Raw genomic sequence first — 27,690 nt, 5'->3', positions numbered from 1 at the left:
TGCTCGCCTGCCCCAGCCGTTCCCGAGCGGCCGGCGGCGGGGCCGTGCTTCCCGGGAGGGAGCCATTCGAGGTCACTCGCTACTTTGCACCTGAGACCTGGCGAGGGGGTGCACGGTGGCTCCAGGCCGTGTTTTCAGAATTGGGGCCGCAGCCCCTAAAAGCAGCTTCAAGCATCAATAAAAAGCGAGCGGTCCTCCCGGGACCGTCTTAGTTCCTTAGTTCAAGGCGCTGACAGTCGTGAGCGTGCGTGACAGCGGCCCTCGGCCTTGAACCCGGCGTTATCAGGGCAGGGCCAGCCGACTGGTAGACAGTGCGTGCCTTTGGCCCCAGGGTTAGATTGGAAACGGGGAAGCAGCGTGTGGTTGCGATGGAGGGGTGACCGCCGGGGCCTCGATCTTTGCTCCAGCACTTGCTGTCTGGGTAAGCCCCGCGTTTCTGAGGGCCTTGGAGAGCCCCGGGGCTAAATGGTGGGTCTCGGCTCTCTGCCCCAGCTCCGCTCCCGCAGAGGCCCGCTGTTGGTGTGTGTTACTCTTACTCAGAGTCAGAGCCACCGCACCTTTTACTTGTCCAGAGATGGCTACAGTTGAGTGTGTGGACAGTTACCTGCTAACAGGAGCATCGTTTTCCTGACAGCTTTTGTTCGTTTTGCCTTTCAGAGAACGAAATGTCCTCGGTAGAATCCCAGCAGGAGCCGCCCTCTCAGTCGGACCCGTCCCCATCACCAAACTCTAGCAGTTCCTTCGAGCTTCTAGACATGGATGCTAGCAGTTTATACGAGCCGGTCTCGCCACACTGGTTTTACTGTAAGATAATCGACTCCAGGGAGACGTGGATCCCTTTCAACGCCCAGGATTCACGGCTGCTGGAAGAGGCATATGGCTCTGGTGGGTGAAAGCGGTGGTTTGTAATACAATGAAGACCTCTCTCTGTGCTTTAGAATCATCTTTACAGTGAGCGCTAGTAAGAGTCAGTCTTAGATTTTTCCCGTTAGTCAGTTTTTTACATTTTTTTATCTCAGTTCCCTATTACTATTCAGCCAATTTGTTTTTTTAAAGAATTATTTTTATATAATTTTATTTATTGTTATTACTTTTTAATTTGACCAGATAGAGAGGGAAAGTGAGAGAGCAAACGGTCATTTCTGGGACTCGAACTGCGGATAGCCATGTGGGAGTCTACTGCCTTAACTACCATGCCACCTGCCAGCCCCGTTATGCCCCCAATCTGTAATATTCAAGATTTTGGTCTGTGTGTTGAAAAAAAGCATCTATTGTAATTCTGCTTAGTTACCAAATAGTATTTTTTATATCTAACTTACATTTCTGTTTTTGTTATTTTTAATTAATTAATTAATTAATTTGTTGAGAGATTTTTGCTATAGGGCGTGTACACATGCCTGAGAGACAGAGACACAGGAAGCAAGAAGTCATCCCTCAGGGGATGGGCATACCACAGTCCTTCTCCCGTGATCTCTCAAGATTTTGGGCAAGTGTGCACATGCACCTGGCGTGAGTTTTAAGCCACCAGTTCTGGGACTTGCACCTCGGTCGACTATGTAGGAGTCCACTGATGTAACCATTAGGCCATCTGCTGGTCTCTGTTTTTATGAAGAGTGTGTGCAGGGTGGGGTGTCACACTGCAGAAAAACGAACTCTTGAGTTATTGTTTTTTCTTTTTGGAGAGACTTTTTGCTATAGGGTGCGTGCACTTGCCAGAAGACAGAGAGAGACAGAAAGTGAGAAATCACCCCCCAGAGGGGATGGCCACGCCACAATCCCTTCTCCTCCATTCTCCTCTCAGGATCTTGGGCACGCATGCACACGCGCCCAGCGGGAGTTTAAGCCACTGGGTCCAGGACTCAAACCGCAGTCAACTACATGGGAGTCCAGCGACATAGCCATTATGCTAACTGCTGGTCCCAATATATGTTTTATAACATTATTTAGAGTGTAACTCAGAACTGTGCTTTGGGAGATTTATTTTGAAATATGTACTTCTTTTCTCCTTTAACCATGCCCGGTAGGAGAAGACTGTAACGGGAGAGTGGTCCCCACCGATGGGGGCCGGTACGACGTCCACCTGGGGGAGCGGATGCGCTACGCCGTGTACTGGGACGAGCTGGTGTCCGAAGTGCGGCGATGCACTTGGTTTTACAAGGGGGACAAGGACAATAAGTACATCCCCTACTCGGAGAGCTTCAGCCAGGTTTTAGAGGTATCCCTGTGACCTGTCTTTACTCGGTCATTCCCTTCTTTTTTTTTTGCTGTAGGGGGCATGCACTCACTAAAGACAGAGACAGAGAGACTAGAAATGAGAACTCACTCCCCGGGGGGATGGTCACACCGCAATCCCTTCTCCTCCATTCTCCTTTGGGATTTTGGGCACACACACACATACATGCACCTGGCGTGAGTTTTGAGCCACTGGGTCCGGAGCTCAGATCGCCGTCTGCTACGTGGGAGTCCAGGGGTGTAACCGTGATGCCATCTGCTGGTCCCCGTTTCCGTCATTTTTCCCCTTTTATTTAATCTTTTTTTTCCTCTTGTGACTTATTTTGTGAAATTTCCAGAATGAGTTTGACTCTGTCTACGTCACATTTTATTTATTTGTTTATTTAAAATCTATGAGAGAGGTTGTGTGTGTGGATGTGAGAGAGAGCGTAGCAGCCCCCGCAATGCCTGTCACACACGGTCCTCTTCCTCTGGCCCTCCTGCTAGGTGGGCACTTGTGTGTGTACCCTGCCTGCAGTCGGGGATTCGAACCTGGGATGCAGCTTTGCTTGAGCAGTGCATTACTGCTGTGCTATAATCCGGCCCTAAGTAGCAGTTTATATGGTTTCTTTTCACAAGTTGGTTTCAGGATAAAATAGTTTATTTTCAGATTTGAAAATACTGTGGAGGAGTGGCCTGGTAACCTAGTAGTTAAGGTAACCAGATTTCACGTGGCCTCCTGTGAAATCCTGGCCTAGCAGCTTGAAAAACACACCGGGTACTTATGATGTGTGCCCCAAATCCCAGCAGGATAGACAAATGGAGGAGACAGGTGTGGTGTGACCATGGCCTACTGCGGGTGCTTGACTTCTCTCTCTGGTAAGCACAGATACCCTCTGGCAATATAAAATACAAGTACTGTGGAGGGACCAGCAGATGGCTTAACGGTTACATCGTTGGACTCCCACATAGTTGACTGTGGTTCGAGTCTCAGACTCAGTGGTCTAAACCTCACTCTGGACATGTGTGCATGCTTGCTCAAAATCCTGAGAGGAGGACTGCAGCGTGGCCATCCCCCAGCAAGTGATTGCTTGCTTTGTCTCTGTTTCTCTCTGTGTCTCTGGGGAACAAAAATCTCTCTTAAAAAAAAACTACTATGGAAACTGTATTAATTATGCCTTTAAATTTGGTGTTTTCCCCTAATGGTAATCATTGTTAATATTTAAACTATTGATATGGCTACAGGATTGATCTTTTTTATTCATATTTTCTTGCTATGAAAACAAAATTTTCTTAAATTGGGCAAGAACATTAGTATTTCTTTTTTTTTTAAGAATTATTTATTTAATTTTATTTATTCATTCATTTTATTCTTTAATTTGACCAGAGAGACAGAGAGAGAGAGAGAGAGAGAACGTGAGAAAGCAAGCCACCAGCTCCGAGACTTGAACCATGGTCGGCCACATGGGAGTCCTGCGCCCTTATCCACCACGCCACCTGCCGGCCCCGAGAACATTAGTATTTTTGACAGAAATACATAAAAATATGAATAGCAATGATCTAGTCCAGATGATGGAATCAGAATTTTTTCTTTGTTCCTTGCCATATTATCTGTTACAATTTAAAAATGATTTTAAGGTAAAGTTGATATGTTAGGTGGTCTTGTTAGCTCAAAAAGTTAATTTTAGTATTTACTATTATAGCTTCTTATACATCTAGGAATATTCTTTCGAATAAGTTCAGTTTTGTTAGGAAAGCTATTAGATAACTAGTGAAATGTGTTTTCTTTTAAGGAAGCTTACATGCTTGCTGTCACTCTGGATGAATGGAAGAAGAAACTGGAGTCTCCCAACAGAGAAATTATTGTATTGCACAACCCAAAGGTAAAGCGAGGGGGTTAGCGTTCACAGCACGGCGAGGGGAACTCACTTGGTTTCTTTTTCCTACCGACTCTACTTGGGATTACCCTTCACAGTCTTTATCTTGATTTAGAGTCATCACATTGAAAGCTTGGAGCCCTTACCACGATTTATCCCACTTAGCTTACACAAAATAGCGTGCTGAGGAAAAATATGATGCGTTATGTGAACCCACGTTCCAGGTTGGGGTGTTGCGGCAAAGTCTGTTAGCCGAAGGTATTCTCACGGCTCTCAGTTCAAGCTGCAGAAGTTGCATACCAATTCTGGTTGAGATTTGACTGCGTTGAAAGACACGTGCCTGCCTTTCCAAATGGATTGTGGAGAGAGGACTGTAATGAAGAAAGCCTCTTTCCCCTCTGACTTTTTCTGTTTAAGCTCATGGTGCATTACCAGCCAGTCCCAGGGTCTGATGAATGGGGCGCCACAGCCACGGAGCAGGGTCGGCCACGGACAGTGAAGAGAGGGGTTGAAAACATCTCTGTCGACATTCAGTGTGGTAATGTTAACGTGTACTTTTCTCATGATGTCCTGTATGCTTATCTGTTTCTCCCTTTTACTGTGACCTTTTCCTATGGATTTGTATTACCTTAGGTCTTAAAAATGATCTTTAATCACTCAGGCTTAGTCTAAGTTAAGGTTAGTTAGCATCACTTCATCTATTCAGAATCTTTTTTTTTTTTAAGAATTATTTATTCAGTTTCATTATTATTTGTTGCGGCAAAGTCTGTTAGCCGAAGGTATTCTCACGGCTCTCAGTTCAAGCTGCAGAAGTTGCATACCAATTCTGGTTGAGATTTGACTGCGTTGAAAGACACGTGCCTGCCTTTCCAAATGGATTGTGGAGAGAGGACTGTAATGAAGAAAGCCTCTTTCCCCTCTGACTTTTTCTGTTTAAGCTCATGGTGCATTACCAGCCAGTCCCAGGGTCTGATGAATGGGGCGCCACAGCCACGGAGCAGGGTCGGCCACGGACAGTGAAGAGAGGGGTTGAAAACATCTCTGTCGACATTCAGTGTGGTAATGTTAACGTGTACTTTTCTCATGATGTCCTGTATGCTTATCTGTTTCTCCCTTTTACTGTGACCTTTTCCTATGGATTTGTATTACCTTAGGTCTTAAAAATGATCTTTAATCACTCAGGCTTAGTCTAAGTTAAGGTTAGTTAGCATCACTTCATCTATTCAGAATCTTTTTTTTTTTTAAGAATTATTTATTCAGTTTCATTATTATTTTTTAATTTGACCAGAGAAAGACAGAGGGGGGGGGCAGTGAGGAAGTAAGCTGGCCCTGTGGGGGTCCAGCACCCTCATCACCATGCCACCTGCCCCCCATGCCCCAGACTCGTAATGGATGTAGAAACCTCTTTGAGAGCCAAGTACATATGGGGAGGGATGAATTTGGCAGAATCAAGAAGTCACTAATTACAGATGAATTGGTTTCAGCCTGATTCTAAGACATGTGGCTCCATCTGTGTGACTAGAGATGCCTGGTAACTTCTATCCTCCAAGGGGAACTGCTCGTTCATCTTCCTGGTGCTTGTCCGTAAGTGACCCATGCAGCACAGGTCACTTCCGGTCGATTTTATAACATATCAGCCAGATTGCGTGTCTTCCGGGGGAGGCCACTTGTCTCTCAGACTTGGTCTTAGAGTCACTGCAACTAAGAAGATGAGTATGGAATTTCAGGCTTGGCCAGGCATGGTAGTAAGCACCCAGCTAGGAGGAGTCTGAGGCAAGAGAATAGCCACGTGGTGAGGTCTTGTCTTAAAAGAAAACAACAGGGGACCAGCGGGTGGCATGGTGGTTAAGGCACTGGACACTCTCACATGGCCAACCACAGTTCGAGTCCCGAACCTGGTGGCTTGCTTTCTCACCTTCTCTTTCTCTCATCAAATTAAAAATAAATGAATATAAATTTAAAAAATAAAAAAAAAAAAACAAAGAAAAAAGCAAAACTTTGGGGCTGGCAGGTGGTGCGGTGGTTAAGGCACTGGACTTGCACATGGCTAACTCTGGTTCGAGTCCTGGATCTGGTGGCTTCCTTTCATTTTTCCCTCTCTCTGGTCAAATTAAAAAAATAGTAAGTTAAATAAATTTCAAAAAGGTAAAACTTCAGGCTTTAAAAAAATATATTATTGGGGAAATTGATAAAAATGGAATATTAGAGGAAAATATTCTATCAATGTTAAGTTACCTGGATTTGGTAACTACTATGGTTATATAAAAGAATATTCTTAGGGGGGCTGGCAGGTGGCGTGGTGGTTAAGGGTGCTGGACTCCCACATGGCCGACCATGGTTTAAGTCCCAGACCTGGCAGCTGGCTTTCTCACTTTCTCTTCCTCTCTCTCTCTCTGTCAAGTTAAAATAAATAAAGTTAAATAAAATACTTCTTTAAAATAAAAGAGAGAATGTGTGTAGGAAATACACATTAAAATATTCAAGTGTTAAAGAGTTACGGTATATGCCTCCTGATGGTGCACACAGCCTGCTCCCAGATATTCCAGGAAAATTAATTTATGCAGAGAAAAGCAAATGTGGTAACTTAAACGCTGAGTTCGCGGATAAAGTACATGGGAGTTTCTGTACTATGCCTTCTAATTTTCTGTAAGTTTGTATTTATTTCAGAATAAAAAATTAAAAACCTGAAAAACTTTTCCAGACTTATTTCAAGATAAATTAGATACCAGGTAAAATCAATGTAGTTTTACTAAGTAGTTAAATATTTGGACTATATTGTGCCCTTTAAATTATCTTTTATATTTTAATTTGTTCTTATTTAATTAATTATTTTAGAGAGATTTTTGCTATAGGGCATGTGTACTTGCTAGAGAGACAGAGAGACAGAAAGCGAGAAATCACTCCCCAGGGGGGATGACCACACCGCAATGCCTTCTCCATTCTCCTCTCGGGATTCTGGACATGCACACACACGTGCCAGGCGTGACTTTTAAGCTGCTGGGTCCAGGATGTGAACCGTAGTCGTCTCCATGGGAGTCCAATGATGTAACCATTACACCATCTGTTGGTCCCAACTTGCTCATATTTGTAACTTATACACTATTGTGAATGTTTGATTTTACTTACATATTGTTTTAATGACTAATTATATAGAATAATTTTTCTTTTCAATTTCATTTTAGGGGAACCTCTACAAATAGATCATTTGGTGTTTGTGGTCCATGGGATCGGGCCAGCATGTGACCTCCGCTTTCGAAGCATCGTACAGTGTGGTAGGTTTGCAGATCATGGAAGACGACCATTTAAGGACAATATTAGCCAGCCCTCCTGTGAGCTGCGATAAAGCATCATCTTTGGGCTGTTGTCTGAGCTGTATAATAAGATTTGCGGAGCTAAAGACAGGGGCCAAGGTAGCAAAGCTTCCCAGCTTAGACCTAAGGTGCTAATAAATTCCTGAGGCTAACAGCGTATGCGCTTAACTAATAATTCTTCAGTGACTAAGCCTCTAATCCCTATAAAATTGTTCTATAATGTGATGGTGCTATTTCTAACCATTCCAAATTTAAATGGGGCTAGAAAGGTGATAGAGTTTAAGTGAATAACGGACACTTCAGTCATTTTTATAATGCAGACTGCTAAACCTCGATATTCTGATTGAAAGATGTAAGTCATTATAACTTAATTTTGAAATGTAATGTCCTCTAAAATGTGATCGTATGCAAAGTCTTTCTGTCCCAATTCTTATTCTGGCTAATGGTTCTAAGCATAAACTAGAATTGTTTTCCAAAAGGTTAAACTCAATGTGATAGGAGTTTCAAACAGCAGTATCTTTTTCCTTTGAAATTCTAAGTACTGGGTGGTGTTTGTTTATAAGAACCAGAGAGTTGGAAGAGGCACCTGACCTACTGACTGTACTGATGTGATTTTGTTCTCATTGAAACAATGCTATGGCATAGAATTGTCTTCTATGTCAGATTTTTGCAACGGGGCACATTTACTTGCTAGAGACACAGAGGGAGAGATGAGAGGGACAGTGAGAAATCACCCCTCAGAGGGACTGGCCATGCCACAATCCCTTCTCCTTCATTCTCCTCCTAGGATTCTGGGCATACATGCATGCACCCCCATGATTGTGAAGCCACCAGGTCTGGGACTCAAACAGCTGTCAGCCATGTGAGAGTCCAGAGCCTTTACTGCCAGCCTTGACTGCTGGCCCCAACATAGAAGTTTTAAAGTGAGCTTTTCTTTTCCTTTTGATGACATGTTTTTGTGTGATCAAAGCAAGCATTCTATAGTAAAGGAACATTTCCAATATGTAGTGATAATTTTAATTAAGTTATACTGGTGATTTAATTAACATGCTTAATTGATACTGACTTAGATCTATATGCACCGATCATTTTTCTCGAATACCGTGTCACTATTCTGACTCAGGTGCATGTGTGCTCTAAGCAGCTGTGGTTGGACTCTAATACGTAATGTGTCGTGTCCTGATTCCTCAGACCCACGGCTTCACTGTTGATGCATAAGTTAATTTTCTTTTCCAGTGAATGATTTCCGCAGTGTTTCCTTAAACTTACTACAGACGCATTTTAAGAAAGCCCAGGAGCATCAGCAGATTGGGAGAGTGGAATTCCTTCCAGTCAACTGGCACAGCCCTCTGCATTCCAGCGGCGTGGATGTGTGAGTCGCGCCTTACACCTTTGGTGTTAACTGGGACCCCGATGTGTCTTCTGAGCATCAGTGTGTTTAGAGACCTGCTCTTCTGCTGTAGCCAGTTGTGTATTTAAAGTTTGGGGCCGGCGCGATGGTGCAGTGGTGATTCCCTGCTCAGAGATGCTGGACCCCGGTGAGAGAGGGCAGGCCCAGTCCCCTGGCTGACCCGTGTGGGTCAGCTGAGTGCTTGCCGGTGACCTGCTGGGCTGGGGCGAGGGGAGGGCAGACTGCAGTGGGAGACCTTGTTGAGGGCGCTTATTTCTCTCTCTCTCTCTGTCTCTCACTCTCACGTAAATGATAAGCTTAAGAGAAAGTATTGCACATTATTAGACGCTGATGAACCGTGCAGTTAAACCAGTCCTGTTTGGGAGTAAAGAGCCCTGTGTTCCCTGGCTCACGAGTGTTCACTGTTATAGCTCCATACTGAGCATTAAAGCCATGCACTGTTTTCTCTCCACAGTGTTCAGGCATTTTTTCCTTTTATTTTGAAAGTTTTTTTTTTTTTTTTTTTTTGGAGGTTTTAGCTGTAGGGCGCATGTGCTCACCAGAGAGACAGAGAAAGACAGAGAGACAGAAAGCAAGAAATTACCCCTTGGGGGCGGTGGCCACGCCTAAATCCTTTCTCCTCCATTCTCCTTTCAGATCTTGGACACGCATGCATGCACATGCGCCCAGCATGAGTTTAAGCCACCAGGTCCAGAACTCGAACCGCAGTCGACTACATGGGAGTCCAACGACTTAGCTATTACACCATCTGCTGGTCCTAAGTTTTTATTTTATTTTTAATTTAACTTTATTTATTTATTTATTTTAATTTGGCCAGAGAGGGACAGAGTGAGAGAAAGAGAGAGAGGGAAAGTGAAAAAGCAAGCCACCAGCTCCGGGACTTGAACCTCAGTTGGCCATGTGGGAGTCCTACCCCCTTAACCACCATGACACCTGCCAGCCCTGTGTTTGGGTATTTCTGTCTTCAGATGTCAAAAGGCAGCCATATCCCAAGATGTACAAAATATTTCTCTCTTTTTTTTTTAAGAATTATTTTATTTTATTTAACTTTATTCATTTATTTATTTTAATTTGACCAGAGATGGATAGAGTGAGAAAGGGAAAGTGAGAAAGCAAGCTGCCAGGTCTAGGACTAGAACCACGGTCTGCCATATGGGAGTCCAATGCCCTTAACCACCCCACCACCTACTGGCCCCAAAAAGTATTTCTTTTGTGATCATATTTAAATATGTGTCCAAATTTAGGGAAAAAAAAGGGAGGAAATTCACAAATATTAAATTATTAGCATTTATAACTTGAAGTATAATTGATACAACTTTTTTTTTTCAAGTTTGTGTATTTCTCCCATGAGAGAATGAAAGAGAGACAGACAGAGAAGGGCACCCTCAATGGGTCCTTCCTGCCACCCATGGCAGCTTGGATTATGGGCACACGCACACGCCCAGCAAGTACAGGAGGCCCTAGGATGCAAACCTGGGGGCCTTCCCAGGTGGGTCCCCCTGCTCTCCCGCAGTGCACTGTCTGGCCCTTAATCGTTGGCATGTTTGAGTGATGGCTTTCTAAAGGTAGGAGCCCTGTGGTTTGTGTGAGCTTTCTGTCGTGACGAAGGCTGCCTTGCACTGCGGGCATCCAGCTGCGGGCCCGGCAGGGAGGAGAAACCTAGTCCTGATGCGGGTGCAGAGGAGAGCGAGGTGCTGCTTCTCTGGAAGGTGAAGCGAGCAGTCAGCAGCGTGTCACGCGGGTTCGGAACCTGCTTCAGACTGCGGTCTCTTGGTTCGCAGTACTGTACGGTTTGAGAGCATCCGTGTGCCTGCTGCGCCAGCGTGCGTTGCTTTGATGGAGTCCACATTCTTTAACACTTGGGCTGACGCCGAGAGGTTCCTAAGGGCACGCAATCTTTTTTTTTTTTTTTTTTTAATTTTGCTGTAGGGCTTATGGGCTCACAAGAAAGAGACAGAGAGGGAGAGAAAGCAGGAAGTCACCCCAGAGGGGTGGCCAGGCTGCAGTCCCTTCTCCGTTTTCCTCACGGGAGTTCTGGACATGGACGTACACATGTCCAGCCAGTTTTCAGCCTGCCGGGTCTGGGAGTTGAGCTGCACAGCTGGTCACGTGGGATCCAGCTTCTGTAATCTCCATGCCACCTACTGGCTCCCTTTAAATGCAGGCGCTATTGAATGAATGTGGAAGGGAAGGAATCTTTCTGGGAGTTTCGGGAATGCCCTAGCTGGAAGTAGATTTAGACTGTCGGCATGACGCCTGGCAGGTCTGAGTCTTTCGCTGGTTACGAGACTTCTCTGGCATCCCGCGTTCTTTTCTCCTTTTTCTGCTTTTAGAAATTCTTAACATTGAGACATGGATCTAATCACTTTTTAATTTGACTTGTGATAAAAGAAAAACCTTAATGCTGAGAATTCTGAAAAAAATTCTTTTTTTTTTTTTTTTTGGCTTTTTGAAGTTTTTATTTTTATTTATTTTTTATTTTTTTTATTTATGACAGAGAATGTGTGTGGGGAGGGATAAGAGCACCCTCCCCGAGGGCTGAGAGAGAGAAGCAGCCCTAGGGTCTGGTCACGCCACAAGCCTGGCACATCTCAGGTCGACCCGATTGGATCTGAACCTGTGGCTGGCCGTGTAGTCTCCACCACTGCAACTCAGCTCGCCAGGGCCTGCCAGAGTCTGTCTGCTGTGTCTTTTTAAAATTGTTTAAAATTTTGCCGAGGGCATACACACTTGCCGGAGAGAGAATGACGGAGTGGAAGGGAAAGCACTCCCTGTGGGCAGTGGGCATCCCCAGGCCCCTCTCTCCCGGTGCACTCTCCCACAGGGATTCTGGGCATGCTGTCCACGTGGGCTGGGTCTGTTTTTCACTCCATGTGGTCAGTCATGAGGGATCAGCTGCCTTGTCCACCGTGTCATGGGCTGGCCCAGTTTTGTCTTTCCTTTAACAAGAACTTAGTGTGAAGAATTTTGCACGAAACAGCATGGACAGTGATTCTTTGTGCACTGATCAGTGAGCTCCAGTGGGCCTCGGCTGTGGCCGGTTCTGCCTGCTCCGTGTTTCCATGGAGCAGAGCCAGCCATGCACCGGCCGCCTCTCTCTCCTGCCATTTTATTAATTTTGAACCAAATCCTAAACATCCTATCATTTCCTCTGTGAATGTTTTAGTTTGTATACATACACACACACACACATATATTAAATTATTTTATTTAATTTTATTTATTATTATTTTTTAAATTTGACCAGAGAGTGAGTGAGAAAGCAAGCCTCCAGGTCTGGGACTCAAACCATGTCTGCCATGTGGGAGTCCAATGCCTTAACCACCATGCCACCTGCCAGCCTCCCTAGTTTGTATATTTTTTAGAAAAACTTTTATCATGTTTTTAATTTTTTTTTAAAAGAGATTTTTGCTATAGGGTGCATGCACTTACTGGAATGACAGAAAGAGAGAGTGAGACAGAAAGTGAGAAATCACACCCTCCTGGGGAGAAGGGGGTCATGCTGCAGTCCCTTCTCCTCCGTTCTCCTCTGGGGATTTTGGGCACACACATACATACACCTGGAGTGAATTTTAAGCTGCTGGGCCTGGGACTCGAACTACAGTCGACTACGTGGGAGTCCAGTGTCATAACTATTATGCCACCTGCTGGTCCCTTAGAGAACTTTGAACAAATATTTAATGCCGTTATTGAAGTGTAAGAATTTTTTTCCTGCCAGAAAGTGTGACTGAGAGAGACAAAATGCCCTTCAACAGAGCCTGGTCGCGTTGCAGTCCTTTCCCTCGAGGTCTCTGCCCTGCCAGGACCCAGGGCGTGTGCAGATCCAGTGTGTCTTTCAGGCTGATGGGGCCGGGGTTTACACCCTGGGTGGTCACGTGGAACCCAGCTTCCTCTGCGTAGTACCTGACTGCTGTACAATAAAGCCAGCCCCAAAATTCTCAGTATCAAACATTTGGTCAGTGTTTAAATTTCCAGATGTCATCTTTTCTGTCTTCTGGCTGAGACCAAGTGTAAATTTCTAGTTGTCTAATAAATACTGCAATTTTTATTTATATATTTATACATACATAAATACAAATAAACACACATGAGGATACTTCAGATAGCCTGTGGAAAATGGAATTAAAGAACAGCTTAGAGGCCAGCAAGTGGCATGGAAGTTAAGGTGCTGGATCTCAAATGGCCACCTTCAGGGTTTGAGCCCCAGACCTGGAGGCTAGAACATCACGCTGGTGCTTGTGCACTCAGAATCCTGAAGGAGAATGGAGAAGGGATTGCGGTGTGGCCATCCCCGCTGAGGGCTGATTTCTCACTTTCCTTCTCTTTGTCTGGAAAACATACATAGCAAACACTTTAAAAAAAAAAAAAAGGGAAAAAAACTAAAATGGCAGAGTTTATTTTGGTGCAAAAAATATTTCATACTCATGCTTAGTTTGTTCATAATGCTCATTTCCACGAATTTTCTGAAGACACCTGTTCTAAACTGACCCCAGTAAAGCATGGATTGCAGTTTTCCATCTGCGTTTTGCATCTCTCTCAGTCTCGTGCTTACTACTTTCTTTCTTTTTTTTTAAAGAATTATGTATTTAATTTTATTTATTCATTCATTTATTTTAATTTAACTAGAGACAGAGACAGAGAGAGAGGGAAAGTAGGAAATCAAGCCACCAGGCCTGGGACTTGAACCGTGGTTGGCCATGTGGGAGTGTCCAGCATCTTCACCACCATGCCACCTGCTGGTCCCACTACTTTCTTTTCATCTTTTTCTTTTTCAATTTATATATATATAAATAATTATTTAATTTTATTTATTCATTCTTTTATTTTAATCAGAGAGACACACAGAGAGAGAGAGAGAGGAGAGAGAGAGAAAGTGAGAAAGCAGGCCACTGGGCCCGGGACTCAAACCGTTGTCAGCCCTGTGGGAGTGTCCAGCGCCTTAACCACCACGCCACCTGCTGATCCCTGTTTATACATTGAAGAAACTAGGTTTGTTTTGTAGGGTTTATTTTTATTTATTAAAAACAAAAAATTATTTGGGACCAGCAGTTAGCGTAATGACTGTGTCGCTGGACTCCCACGTAGTCGACCACGGTTTGCGTCCCGGACCCGTGGCTTAAAACTCAGGCCGGGCGCGTGTGCGTGTGTGCCCAAGATCCCGAGAGGAGAATGGGGGAGAAGGGATTGCGGCGTGGCCATCCCCCCTGGGGAGTGATTTCTTGCTTTCTGTCTCTCTGTCTCTCTGTCTGTCTGGTGAGCGCACGCGCCCTATAGCGATAAACCTCTCCAAAAAAAAAAAAAATTATTTTTAGTTTGTTACAGGGCATGTGCTCACTGGAGAGAGAGAGAGGGAAAGTGAGAAATTATCCCCGGGGGGATGGCCATACTGCAGTCCTTTGTCCTCCATTCTTGTCTTGGAATTCGGACATCTATGCACATATACCTGGTTGTGTTTTTAAGCCACTGGGTTTGGGATTCGAACCGCATAGTTTGCCATGTAGGATCCAGCTGCCTTAACCTTCCTGGTACCTGGTGGCCCTGTCTCGTAGGTTTCTTTTTTTTTTCTTTTTCTTTTTTCTTTTTAGATTTTTGTCATAGCGCATATACACTGGCCAGAGACAGAGAGGGAAAGTGAGAAATCACCCCCTAGAAGGGATGGACACACTGCAATCTCTTCTCCATTCTCCTCTTTGGATTTTGGGAATGCACGTACATGCTCTCCGCATGAGTTTCAAGCCATCTGATCTGGGACTCGAACTGTGGTTGGTCAGTATGGCCATGTGAGAGTCCAGTGCCTTAACCACCTTCTGGCCCCGTAGGGTTTCTTAACACTCGTGTTTTGCTGACGATTTCCCTTGGCTCCACTGAGTGTGTTTCTTAGTCCTATTTTTATGATAAGTTAGCAGCCGCCTGTTGCATCATTAAATGTTTTCGAGCGAAGCTTGAAGGCTCAGCTCCACGTGACATAGAGGCGGCCGTGGTCCGAGGAGGAGGCTCCACCTAAAACGTCCTTCTTGCTTCAGCGACCTGCAGCGCATCACCCTGCCCAGCATTAACCGCCTCAGGCACTTCACCAATGACACGATCCTGGACGTCTTCTTCTACAACAGCCCCACCTACTGCCAGACCATCGTGGACACAGTGGCCTCCGAAATGAACCGGATTTACACACTTTTTCTGCAGAGGAACCCTGATTTTAAAGGGGGTGTATCCATTGCTGGTCATAGTTTAGGTAACAGTGACATTTAGCTAACTGTGACATTTTAAGGACACCGGTTTTTTAACCAGGGTGTCTTTTGTCAGTATCAGATTCAGAGGTCTGGATTGCAGTTTGGAGGGGTGGGAGGGAGGTGGCGAACTGGGAGGAAAGACTTCCTGCCGTGTAGACCGTACAGGTGTGACTGCCTGCGACTTGGCGGGACAGCCAGCTGTTTAGTGCCACCGAGAAACTGTCTTCTCTCTTCCATTGTACTTACAGGTTCGCTTATACTGTTTGACATCCTAACAAATCAGAAGGACCCTCTGGGGAATATCGACAGTGAACAGGTAATCCCATCTTCAGCTAGGTGCTCTTACAGCATTCCAAATGAGGACGTGTAGTTCTGGAGTTTTCTGCTGTAAGCCGAATTTAGTCTCATGAGAATACGTTTACCTGTATTTTAACGGTCTATTATTGGACAATAGAAGCAAGATAGTAATGTAATAATTGTTACAGTCAAAAAGAGTGTCTTATTTTCCTTTCTACTGATTAATAGAATTATAGAATCACTGAGCTAAATGTAGTTTGCATGTCAGAAAATGAGGGGGGCCAGCAGGTGACATAGTGGTTAAGGCGCTGGACTTCCACATGGCTAACCACGGTTCCAGTCTCGGACATGGCAGCTTGTTCTCTCACTTTCTCTCTCTCTACTTCTCTCATCAACATTAAAAAATAATAATAACAAAATAAATACCTATTTTTAAAAATGAGGAAGGAATTGGGTACGAATTGATAGGATTTATAGAAGCTGTTGGAAAGCAGTGAGGAGACTGGTTTAAACATCTCTGGTAGTAAAACAGCCCTGGGAGCACGTGCCAGCAGCCATCCTGATGTGCTGCTCAGCACACACTGTCTTGGACTTTTTTCTCCTTTTATGTTAGTGTCTATTTCTCCCATTAGACCATCAGTTTTTCCAGTGTGGGGCTTTGTCTTAGACTGCTAAATTATTATTATTTTTTAAAAGAATTATTTATGTAATTTTATTTATTCATTCATATACTTTAATTTGGCCAGAGAGAGAGGGGAGCGGGAAGCGAGAAAGCAAGCCACCAGATCCAGGACTCGAACTGTGGTTGGCCATGTGAGAGTGTCCAATGCCTTAACCACAATGCCACCTGATGGTCCCTGTTTTATTATTATTATTATTTTCGTTTTTAGGCTTTTGCCATAGGGTGTGTGCACTTACTGGAGAGAGACAGAGACAGAGAGAGAGAAGGTGACAAATCACCCCCTGGGGGTGGCCACGCTGCAGCCCTTCTCCTTCATTCTCCTCTGGGGATTTTGGACATGCACGCACATGCACCTGGAGGGGTTTTTAAGCTGCCAGTCCAGGACTTGCATCGTGAGTCAGCCATAAAGGGGCCAGTGCTCTAGCCTCCAGCTACCTGCTGTCCTGACATGTATTTTTAAAGCAGTTTTTCTCTAATAAGAACTGAGTAAATGTTAGTTAGTGGTCAAGAATGCTTTGATAATCATTTCTTCACTCATTCATTTAAAAACACATATTTTTTAAATTTTAAATTTTTTTTGAGAGGTTTTTGCTATAGGGTGCATGCGCTCACCAGAAAGACAAAGAGAGACAGAAAGACAGAAAGTGACAAATCACTCCCCGGGGGGATGGCCATGCCGCAATCTCTTCTCCTCTATTCTTTCCGGATCTTGGGCACACACACACACATACCCTGCATGAGTTTAAGTCACTGGGTCTGGGACTCGAGCCGTGTTTGACTACATGGGAGTCCAGCGACATAGCCATTATGCCAATTGCTGGTCCCCTAAAATATATTTTTAACTGAAACTGCAAAAACTTAAGAGATCAATCACCTATATTTTGCATAAGGTACAAGTGTTTGGAAGTTCAGATTCATTGCTGCCGAAATCTTACACAGTGGTCCCCCAGTATTCCCCAGGAGACTGGTTCCAGGGCCTTCCACAGATACCCAGAGTCATGGGTGGTCAAGTCTCTTATAGAATGGAGCAGTTAATGCAGATATAACTACATATGCAAAGACGTATGCTCCCATACACCTTTTTGTTCCTATGTGTGCATTCTCCAGAGAGGACAGACAGATGGGGGAGAGGAAAATGAGAAGCTGCCCTCCAGCAGGGGTAGCCGTGCTCCATACGCTTTTCCTCCATGACTGTCTTCTTGGGGTTTTTGGCAAGCATGCATGCACTTGTGCCTGGTGGGATCTTCAAGGTACCAGGTCCAGGACTCAAACCGTGGTCGGTCATGTGAGGGTCCAGCGCCTTAAAGACCACACCGTCTATTGGCCCCTAACCTGCTCCCGTATACGTTTAAGGTATCTCTAGATTACTTAGTGATATCCAGTCTGACATAAGTGTTATATATAGAGTTCTTATACTGTACTTAAGGAAAACTGATACATTTTTTAGTTTTAAAATTTGCCAGAAAGCATGTGTGCTCCCTAGAGGGAGCAGGGTATGCGTACCCCAGCGTGTGGTCATGCCACAGTCCCTCCTCTGTTCTTCCATGTCAGGGTTTTCTGCGCGCACACACACACACACATGCCTGTGTGGTTGTGGAACCGTCGGGTCTGGGACCTGAGCCGCTCCGTCAGCCGTGTGGGTGCTGGCTTCCTTAGTCGGCCGGCCACGGGGCTAGCCCTACTGAAAGCTTTCTCCGTGTTTTCTGTCCGTGGTCAGTTGAATCTGCAGATTGCGGAACCCATGGATATAGAGGGCCAAGTGTATAATACATTTCTTTATCACAAAGTAGTGTTACTGAGGAGACTGACTGGATTTTCAGGACATGAGCTTTACCATTTAATTTTTAGGGCTCGCTAACTACTGTTATGGGTCAAGGAGATACACCGACACTGGAGGAGGATCTGAAGAAACTCCAACTCTCTGAGTACCTTCCGATCTTCGAGAAGGAGAGGGTAGATAAGGAAGCTCTGGTAACAACGATCTTTTAAAACCGATGTCAAACCATGTTTAGTGTTGTTATTCTTATCTTCATCACGTTCACTAAGAGTCTGTCCTGTCCTTTAGAAGCTTGGTAGTCATAAATACCATTAGTAGTGCTTTTCAGCATTTTCATTTGTCTTTAACCACATAGAGTGGCCTTTGCTTTGTGGGAATTCAAAGTTCAGGTGTACCACACGGACACTCCCAGAGCAGTGGGCAAAGTCTAGACCACGTGGCCCAGAGAGGACAGAGGGCAAGGACAGCCCCGGTGGCCACAGCGTGTCCCACTGCTGTGTCTTGCCCTCTCACGGGAGCTCCCCTGCTGTTCTTTGCTTGTCCGTCTCTGCTCTTCCCACTTTTGCTGTGCTTTTTTCTGGTCTGTGATACACCCCATCATCTAAGGCATTTAGTAAGTGCTCGCTGCTTGGGCATACGAGACCACGCGCTCAGGACTGGCAAGGAAGGCGGGTTTGGCTCCTGAGCCCTTGTGTTTATAGGCTGCGGGGAAGACACATGTGAAATAACAGACATGTGAATTGCTAGTTCCCATCAGCGCCAAGAGGAAAAGGCACACGGTGTTAGGATGTGCTTTAATCCGGTGCGCTGACCTAGTGTTCGGGAGCGAAGGAGGCCTGATACGATGCGTGGTGCTCGCTGAGACCCCGACTGCTAGCCGGTTCTAGGCTCTGTGTGCCGGGGCATGCTCACCCCGTGTCCGTGAGGAGGAGGGCACCCTCCGAGGTGCGGGGCACCTGGTGCACGTGGAAATCTGGGGCAGTTCCCTGCCATGAAGTTACTAGATACCTGACTGCTTGCTTGCTTTCTTTCCCAAACAGCACGGTGCTATCTGTGCTGTCACACTGACACTCTGGTATTGGTACTCTCTGTTCTTTAGGCTGTCGAGGAATCAAATAGTCTTTTGTTCTTGAAGTTACTGATGCTGGGGGGGGTGGGGAGCCAGCACAGTGTGAGGCAGAGGAAGACGGCTCTCAGGAAAGACGCTGAGCTGATGTTTTGCCCAGAAATAATTACTTGGTTTCCTGTCCCTAGGCCTTATGTACAGACAGTGATCTTCAGGCAATGGGGATTCCCTTAGGACCAAGGAAGAAGATACTGGATTCTTTTAGGACCAGAGAAGAGCCCCTGGTAGGTGCCTCCTACGCTGTGTTGGACTGGGCGGGTCTGTTAGGTCCGTGGTGGAGCTGTGCTCTGTGGGGTGTGCTGTCTGGGAGACGGAGCACTTTGGTAATTGGCCTTTGCCTCTCTTTTTACTTTTTTATTTTTTTTTTTTAGAGAATTATTTTATTCAGGACCAAAGGTGGCGTTTTGGTTAAGGTGCCGACCATAGTTCGAGTCCCAACCCGGTGGCTTGCTTTCTCACTTTCCCTCTCTCTCTCTCTGTTTCTTTCTGTTCAAAATAAAATAAATGAATGAATAAATAAAATTAAATACACAAGTGTTTAAAAAAATTTTTAAATTTATTTTATTCTAATTTATTTATTTCAATTTGACCAGAGAGGGACAGGGTGAGAGAGAGAGAGAGAGAGAGAGAGAGGGCAAGTGAGAAAGCAAGCTGCCAGGTCCAGGACTTGAACCACAGTCAGCCATGCGGGAGCCCAGCACCTTAACCACGATGCCACCTGCAGGCCCCTAGTTTGTTTTTTTTAGACGTAGCTCTTGGCCAGCACCTGTGCAGTCCTGCATCACTTGACGTATGTCATAGAGTGAAGTACACAAACCTGGGTGGACCCACCTGCTACCCGCCGAGGCCATGCGGTGCATAATGCTGGGGGCCACAGCGGCGTGTGGCGAGTCATCGTGGCACGTCTGTCCCCACATGGCATCCTGCTTGCCTCCCCTGCCGCATCCCTTCCCTCAGGGCTGTTCCTGTCTCCATGACCACTCCGAGCTCCCGCTGCTGCCCAGGGGGCCGAGTGCAGCGTCCATCCTTCCAGAGCGTTCGCGTGCAGTTCATAATTGAAGGCGACTCTCGTTTTCATCAGCTTTGTCTTATCTCCTGTGGGATTCTTCCAAAAAATACCAGCTTACTATTCCAGAGCTTTTCCAGGCACCCTTTCAGATCGGTAGGCGTTGTGTAATGTGCACCGTGTACACGCCCCACGTAACCGCCTTTGGTTCTTCAGGGTGTCAGCAGACCAAGCCCACGGCCGGCTTCAGGGCCCAGCATCCCCCGGGGGCCCGAGCTCTGCAGCGGTACCGACGGTTCTGGGTGTGACGAGTACCCCGATGTGGGCATCGGGCAGGTAACAGCACCGGTTCCCCTCGGTCACGGACTGCCTGCCATCGGTGTGCGGGGACAGGTGTCGCTTTGTCGCCAGTGAGATGCTTTTACTCCTCCTTCCAGGTGTCTGTAAGGTACCCCCGGCTCATGTACAAGCCAGAGATATTCTTCGCCTTTGGGTCTCCTATCGGAATGTTCCTTACTGTCCGAGGACTAAAAAGGATCGATCCCAACTACAAATTTCCAACATGCAAAGGTTTCTTCAATATTTACCATCCCGTAAGCTACTGTGGTTCTAGTCGGACGTTGGGGCCTACGTGTGCCGAGCGCATGGTTTTCTTCTCCGCCCCTCCTTCCTCCCTTCCTCTCTTTATTACCCGTATTATCTGCTTGCTTTCCTCCATGAGCAAGTGAGACAGAAAGAGAAAGAGACAAGCCTCCCCAACAGGGTCTTCACGCCGTGGTCTGCCCTGGCCTCTGCCAGCCCCGGGTCACAGTCACCAGTGCCTGGTGTGCTCGGGAGGTCCCGACACCATCCTGGGCTGCCCGTGTGTGCCGGCCTCGCAGCCCTGCCCCTCTGTGATTCTGTCGTGTCGATTTGCCTTTTCTCTGTACTCTTCTCCAGGAACGAGGTAACTTATGAGAGTTTGGTCTGGAGGTGATAGGGTAGAACGGCTACATATAAAAATGTGTCTTCCATGAGAGAGATGGACAGAGAGGCAGGCACCCCCACTAGGGCCGTCACACCCTGACTCATACCCCGTCTGAGCCAGCCGGGATGGCGGCATACACGCTCACGTGCGGCATGCGTGGGGAGACCGCAGGTGCGGGGAGACCGCAGGTGCAGATCGGGACCCTCCCCCGTGGCTCTGCATCTCGGAGCCTCGCGTCACTGCATGCTGCAGCTGCGCACTGCCGCCTCGCAAGAGTGAGCTCACAATGACTCTTGCCCAAGACCCGTCGTTCCTTAGGTCAACTTTCTTGAGCAGAGGGAGACAGCCCTTATTTTTCCTGTGTAGTTTGACCCTGTGGCCTACAGGATTGAACCTATGGTGGTACCAGGAATGGAATTCGAACCAATGCTGATCCCACATCATAAAGGCAGGAAGCGGATGCACTTAGGTGAGTCTGAGAGCAGGACCGCATGGTCCCTCAGGCCCTAAATGCCTTGTCACCACGTAACGTCCCTGTCCGCGTGTTTCAGAACTGAGAGAGGGGTTGACCAGGATGAGTATGGACCTTAAGAACAACTTGCTAGGCTCGCTGCGGATGGCTTGGAAGTCTTTCACCAGGTCTCCATACCCTGCCTTACAAGCGTCAGAAGCTGCAGAAGCAGAAGCAGAACCTGAGCCGAGTCCAGAGAAGCCCAGTGGTGAGTGACACCGAACTCCGTCCTGGCGTGAGGGCAGGGGGGAGAGGGACCCCGTAGTCTGCAGCTCTTCGTCTCCATCCTCCCTCCTCTGGAGGGCCTTCCGAGCTTCCTTCATCCTGGCTTCCCGTTATGTGTGAGGAGCGACGTTGAGAGAGGCTGGCCGAGCATCCAGGAGCCAGGCCGGACCACGCTCTCCTCGTGGGAACAGCGGGTCTGCCCAGGGATGGTCTGCGTGTCTGTGGACCCGTTTTTATTTCCTGACTGGGGACCAGGATACTCTCCACTTAATTTCACAGTCAATGTTACATTCTTCTGCTTTAGTTGAAAACTAAACTGTAGCGTTTACGAGCTTTGTTCCGGCTCGCGGTTGGTTCACAAGCCCAAGGCACGAGGCTTGGCTATCGTAGGCTCAGGTCACGGGCTCGGCTGAGTGAAAGGCATGAGGGGCTGGCCAGAGTGGGGGTGGCTCGAGGAACATCAGGGAACGGAGAGGAGGAAGGCGTGGAGCTCGGAAGAGAACAGCGCACCCTAAGGTAGACCTGGAATCTCTCCGGAAGTAACAGGACAGGCCTGGAGGGTGCAAGCTCTTAGACACTAACTGTGGGCCTCCCACTTCCACGTCCAGAGGTTAGCACAGAAGAGACCTCCGTGGCCGATAAGGAGGAAGTGGCACCCATCCACGTGGGGATGCTTAACGGGGGCCGGCGCATTGACCACGTGCTGCAGGAGAAGCCCATCGAGAGCTTCAACGAGTATCTATTTGCTTTACAAAGCCACCTGTGCTACTGGTAGGTGCCGTTTTGTTCAATTTTATTAGGTGTTTGTTTTCACTGGTATTTGATAGAGGTAGAGAAAGGATAGGCCAGTCTACATATGGGATTAGGATGATTTCTCATTTAGATGATTAAAAACTGGCACAATAAATGTCATTTAAAGACATGGTGGGGTCAGCCGGTGGCATGGTGGTTAAGGTGACTGGATCCCATGTGGCCAACTGTGCAGTTCAAGTCCCGGATCCAGCAGCTTGAGAAAGACCTCAGGTGTGTGTGCATGCCCAAATTTGTTGATGTTTGCCTTTGGTTTCTGGAATTTATGTCATACTTAGATCTTTCTTATTTTCAAAAAAGAAAACCTTACCACAGTTTATTATAATATTTTACATTAGATGTGTAAATCTGTGATTTGCTGGACCAGAAGTTGGCGTAATGGCTATGTCACTGGACTCCCGTGTAGTTGACTGCGGTTCGAGTCCTGGACCCAGTGACTTAAACTCATGTTGTGTACGTGTGCGTGCGTGCCCAAGGTCCCAAGAGGAGAATGGAGGAGAGGGGATTGCGGCGTGACCATCCCCCCTGGGGGGTGATTTCTCGCTTTCTGTCTCTTTTTCTGGCGAGTGCACATGCCCTATAGCAAAAATCTCTCCAAAGGAAAAAAAAAAGAAAGAAAAAGATATGTAAATCTATGATTTGCTTAATAACTTTCTTAACATAAGGTGTGGATAGAGGTAGGTCATCTTTTTTCCCAGAAGGTTGTCTAATTGTCTCAGTACTATTAACATATTTGAGATTCTAACTTTATTGTTTTAAACTTCCTGTACATAGTTGGAACTATTTCTGAACTTCCTTTTTTTTTTTTTAAAATCAGAGAGAGAGGGAGAGCATGCGAGCACACAGCCAGTGGGAGGGAAGGAGTGGGGAGAGGAGTATTTAACAGACTTGTTATGTCGTGGCCCTCCCTGCCTCAGCCTCCCGAGGTGGCTGGGACTCCGAGTGCGTGTCACCGTGCCTAGCCTTAGGTTGGGTCAGGAGTCCCACCTGGGCCTCCCTCTGGCCTCAGACACCACACAATCTGCTTATGTACCATTTAATTCTTGTCTGTTTATTTAAAGGATCTGTAGTTGCAGAGGGCACGTGTGCTTGCCAGAGAGATAACCCCTAGCTGGGCATGAGTGTGGGGCAGTCCCTCCCCCCACTTCCTGCACGCCGTCAGGGTTTGGAGCACACGTCCACCCTGGTGTGTTTTTTAAACTACCAGGGCTGAGAGCCAGACCACAGATGGCCACGTGGGATCCAGATCCTCTGTTCTCTTCCTGGGATTTTGGACACACACACATACGCACCTGGCCTGGCACAGTTTTTTTTTTTCTTTTAAATAATTATTTTATTTAACTTTATTATTATTGTTACTTTCCAGTTTGATCAGACACAGAGAGAGAGGGAAAGTGAGAAAGCAAGCCACCAGATTCAGGACTTGAACCATGGTCGGCCATCTGGAAGTCCAGCGCCTTTAACCACCACGCCACCTGCTAGCCCCCTGGCATGGTTTTTAAGTCACTGGGTCTGGGACTTGAATCACGGTCTGCCATGTGAGAGTCCAGTACTTTAACCACTGTGCCACCTGCTGACCTGTTTCAGAGTTTCTTCAACTGGATTCTATGTATGGAGTCTTCAGAGACTCTATGAATACAATGAAATCCTATTTATAATTTTGGCTCTATATGTATGTGGTCTTTCTGGGAAGAAATCCATAGATTTCAAAGGAATATATTCCTCAAAAAAGGAATCCTCAAAGGAACATACACCTCAAAAAAAATGCTGAACCACAGACCTAGAGGAATGTTTGAGCCTTGTACCCTTAAGGTAACCCTTCATGAATGTTGTCTTTGCTAGTCAAATCTCAGTATGAATTGTGGATGTGAGTAACTGCTGTACCTGGGAGATACATGAGAAATCGTCCAGACTGGCTGTCAGAGGCTGGAGACAGACTTCATTATTATTATTATTATTATTTTAAGATTTATTTATTGGGGCTAGTAGGTGGTGTGGTGGTTAAGGGTGCTGGACTCCCACAGGGCTGACAGTGGTTTGAATCCTGGGCCTGGTGTCTTGCTTTCTTACTTTCCCTCTCTCTTTCTCTCCCTCACTCTGTCCCTCTCCGGTCAAATTAAAATAAATAAATAAAGTTAAATAATTATTTTAAAAATGATATAGTTTATACATTACTGTTTTTAATTATTTTTTAGAGATATTTTTGCTATAGGATGTGTGTGCTCGCTGGGGAGACAGACAGAAAGCGAGAACTCAACCTTTGGGGGATGGCCACACTGCAAACCATTCTTATTCTCTCAGGATCTCAGGCCTGTGTGCACACTTGCCCGGTGTGAGTTTTAAGCCTCTGGGTCTGGGACTTGAACCTGGTCGACTGTGTGGAAGTCTAGTGATGTAACCATTACACCATCTGCTGGTCCCATTTATTATTGTTTTTTACTTTGACCAGAGAGACAGAAATGGAAAGTGAGAAAGCAAGCCACCAGGTCCAGGACTTGAGCTACGGCCAACCATGTGGGAGTGCAGCGCCTCAACCACCACACAATCCACTGGTCCCCCGACCTCACTGTTACTTGTATATGTTTTCTGAATTTTGGACCATGTGATGGTATTACCTTTTCTTTCTTTCTTTTTTGGAGAGGGTTTTGCTATAGGGCACATGCTTTCTCCAGAAAGACAAAGACAGAAAGACAGAAAGCGAGAAATCACCCCCCCAGGGGGGATGGCCATGCTGCAATCCCTTCTCCATTCTTCTCTTGAGATCTTGGGCACGTACGTACATGCACGTGGTGTGAGTTTAAGTCACTGGGTCTGGGACTCGAACTGTGGTTGACTACATGGGAGTCCAGCCATTATGCCATGGGACACAGCCATTATGCCAACTGCTGGTCCCAGATGGTATTACGTTTTAAAAAAAGTGAATAACATTTTACAAATCAAGTGGACCAATGATGGCTCTTCAGTGTTGTCTCGTGAACGAGCTCTGTGGGAAGAGTTCTTAGTCACTCCCTCCTAGCTGTTCTGCACTGCCAAACATAAGCTAGAGGCCTTCGGTCACCTTCCACATCACCACAGGCTTATCAACTCTGAATCTCATTTTTTGCAGCAGGGAAAAATGAATTTGCAAGGTGGTTGTGTGGATAAAATGAGACACTACATGTATGAGGTGCCTAGCCTAGCAAAAATGTTCCTTTTCTCAAACTACATTTTGCTCTTTCCAGGGAATCTGAAGATACAGTATTGCTGGTCCTCAAAGAGATCTACCAGACCCAGGGCGTCTTCCTGGACCAGCCTTTACCCTTTACAGTGACGGCCTACCTGTGGCTGCTGCCTGTAAGTCTCATGGGCCATGTGTACAGCGCAGTTCTTACGGACGGATGTGTTTGGAGGCGAGGGGCCTCAGGCACTCTGCGAACACACTGTCCTGTTGCTGTCACCAAGATCTAGGCGTTGTCCTTAGAGGGACTCCAGTTACAATCCGTGGAGCATAGTTGTCCACCTGAGGATGAGTCCTGTTCTACTGGTGCCCCTGTCATTTTTTAGTATCAACTCAGGGTCATAATAAGTTCTGTTTGACTGAGAGTTACCATGGCAAGTTATATATATATATTTTTTTTTTTCTTGAGAGATTCTTTTTTTTTTTTTTGCTATAAGGCAGTGCACTCACAGGAGAGACAGAGACAGAGAAACAAAGTGAGAAATCACCCCCCAAGGGGGATGGCCACACTGCAACCCCTTCTGCATTCTCCTCTTGGGATCTTGGGCATGCACACACATACGCCTGGCATGAGTTGTAAGCTGCCAGGTCTAGGACTCGAACCACAGTTGACTATGTGGGAGTCCAGTGACGTAACCGTTATGCCATCTGCGGGTCCCGACAAGTTATCATTTTAATTACAAACAGCCTGGGGTGACCCCTTCTGCTCTCTCACCAGACAGACACAGAGGGGCCCTCCCGGAACACCCACCTGTTCGCGGCCACAGTCCCCTCTCCGCGGCCACCTCATTTCCTGCATGCTGCCTGCCACTTCCTCTCACCGGGGTCTTTGGACGTGAGTGGAAAAGCCGAGGGCAGACCCTCCTCCTCTCACCGCTGCTCCATGTGACACTCCGTGCTTCTCCACCGTGGGGCGGTCTGCGTCCCCACTCTGGTCATAGCGCTGGTGCTGCTCGGGGCTGCTCGGGACCCGAGAAGGTATAAAACTGATTGGGGGTTTGATCTGTTTCGGGTTGGGTGGAAGTTTTTCTAGGAAATGTCTTCTCTTTAGAGAAGGTTCCAGTTTGGAAGCAGGTCTGGATTATTTAGAAGAGACGCTGGGTTGCCCCTCCCGGGGCACTGAGCCTCTGTGGGTGCTGGGGAGGCTGCGAGGGTTTCTGAGCCAGCGCCGCTTTCCCGCGGTTCCTCCCCAAGGAGAAGAGCGCGCATCGCCACAGACGAGGGCTGTCCACCCACGGCCGACAGACTTGACGCCGGGCGCCGGCGGTGCAGGACTTGCCGCCGGTGCCCGCCGGTGCTGTTCTGTGTTTACAGCTGTGTGAGCGCGTCGGAGCCTGATGGGCACGGGTGCGTCCACGCGGGGTGCGTCTTTACAAAACACACGTTAAGTAGCTTAGACCGGTCTTCTAGATCCCACTCCAAAATGGGAGACCCTAGGTGAGCTCTGACTTAGTTATCTGATAATAGCTTTTAGTTTTATGTCAAGGACAAAGTTAAAAGCTGACTTTTAACTGGAAATGACATGACCTGAACAGGCTAAAGCTTTGATTATAAATAAAATCTGCTAGTGGTGCCTCTACGGCAAAACAATTTAAATCAATCGCCACTTCCTCGAGGTGACACGGGGTGTGGTGTGGTAAGTGTCACTGCCTTGGTAAGCCCCGTGTTCCAGAGTGCTGACTGCGGGCTCTGGACACAGGCAGTGCGGGCTGACAGCTAGGTTTGGCCAGCGGCGAGGGCCTCACTTATTCCCAAAGAAGAATCCATGGCCATCGGGTCCAAGGAGCAGCTCCTGCAGGGTCGGGGCGAGCCAGGTCTGGGGCACACGTGCCTGTCGGCGAGCGTGGATCCGGCATCTGGTGGTCAGCCTTGCTCGGGCCTCTTCTCCCTCACCGGTCAGCTGGTCCCTGTCTCCGCACTTTACGGTTGGCCTCTACCGTGCCGGCGCCTGTGGCTGTGTCCGGTGACTGGCGGGCGGGCCCGGTCTGTCTCCTTACCTGTCTGTCTAGATAATATGTGTATATATATATAT

General features: G+C 46.9%; 1 protein-coding gene across 3 annotated transcripts; it reads left to right on the top strand.

Annotated features, from left to right (window-relative positions):
- Positions 1-657: 657 nt before the first annotated feature.
- DDHD2 (DDHD domain containing 2) lies at positions 658-26,922 on the top strand. Of its 3 annotated transcripts, none has more exons than XM_027769154.1 (17): positions 658-885; positions 2,025-2,215; positions 4,005-4,094; positions 4,506-4,626; positions 7,271-7,360; positions 8,636-8,771; positions 14,834-15,042; positions 15,289-15,356; positions 17,868-17,972; positions 19,051-19,146; positions 20,145-20,264; positions 20,366-20,521; positions 21,262-21,364; positions 21,447-21,614; positions 22,240-22,402; positions 25,663-25,774; positions 26,377-26,922. In XM_027769154.1, exons 1-17 carry the CDS (start codon positions 666-668, stop codon positions 26,545-26,547), a joined length of 2,319 nt encoding a protein of 772 aa, XP_027624955.1. In that variant the 5' UTR covers positions 658-665; the 3' UTR covers positions 26,548-26,922. The 3 variants fall into 3 exon arrangements, with proteins under 3 accessions (XP_027624955.1, XP_027624954.1, XP_014440551.1); XM_027769153.1 differs by having other exon boundaries at positions 17,868-17,990; XM_014585065.2 differs by lacking the exons at positions 14,834-15,042; positions 15,289-15,356; positions 17,868-17,972; ... (6 more) ...; positions 25,663-25,774; positions 26,377-26,922 and adding an exon at positions 14,714-14,806.
- Positions 26,923-27,690: the final 768 nt, after the last annotated feature.

The sequence above is a fragment of the Tupaia chinensis genome, unplaced genomic scaffold (assembly GCF_000334495.1).
Source record: "Tupaia chinensis unplaced genomic scaffold, TupChi_1.0 Scaffold148801_1, whole genome shotgun sequence".
NCBI lineage: Eukaryota > Metazoa > Chordata > Mammalia > Scandentia > Tupaiidae > Tupaia > Tupaia belangeri.
Note: the sequence above shows the minus strand (reverse complement) of the source record. Positions and strands in the feature narration are given on the sequence as shown.

Bases quoted from the DNA above. Each gene is read 5' to 3' on its own strand.
- DDHD2 (XM_027769153.1), top strand. From the start codon at position 666: ATGTCCTCGGTAGAATCCCAGCAGGAGCCGCCCTCTCAGTCGGACCCG. The intron at 15,043-15,288 runs GTAACAGTGACA...TTGTACTTACAG, and splicing joins CATTGCTGGTCATAGTTTAG to GTTCGCTTATACTGTTTGAC. The intron at 25,775-26,376 runs GTAAGTCTCATG...CTCTCTCACCAG, and splicing joins CCTACCTGTGGCTGCTGCCT to ACAGACACAGAGGGGCCCTC.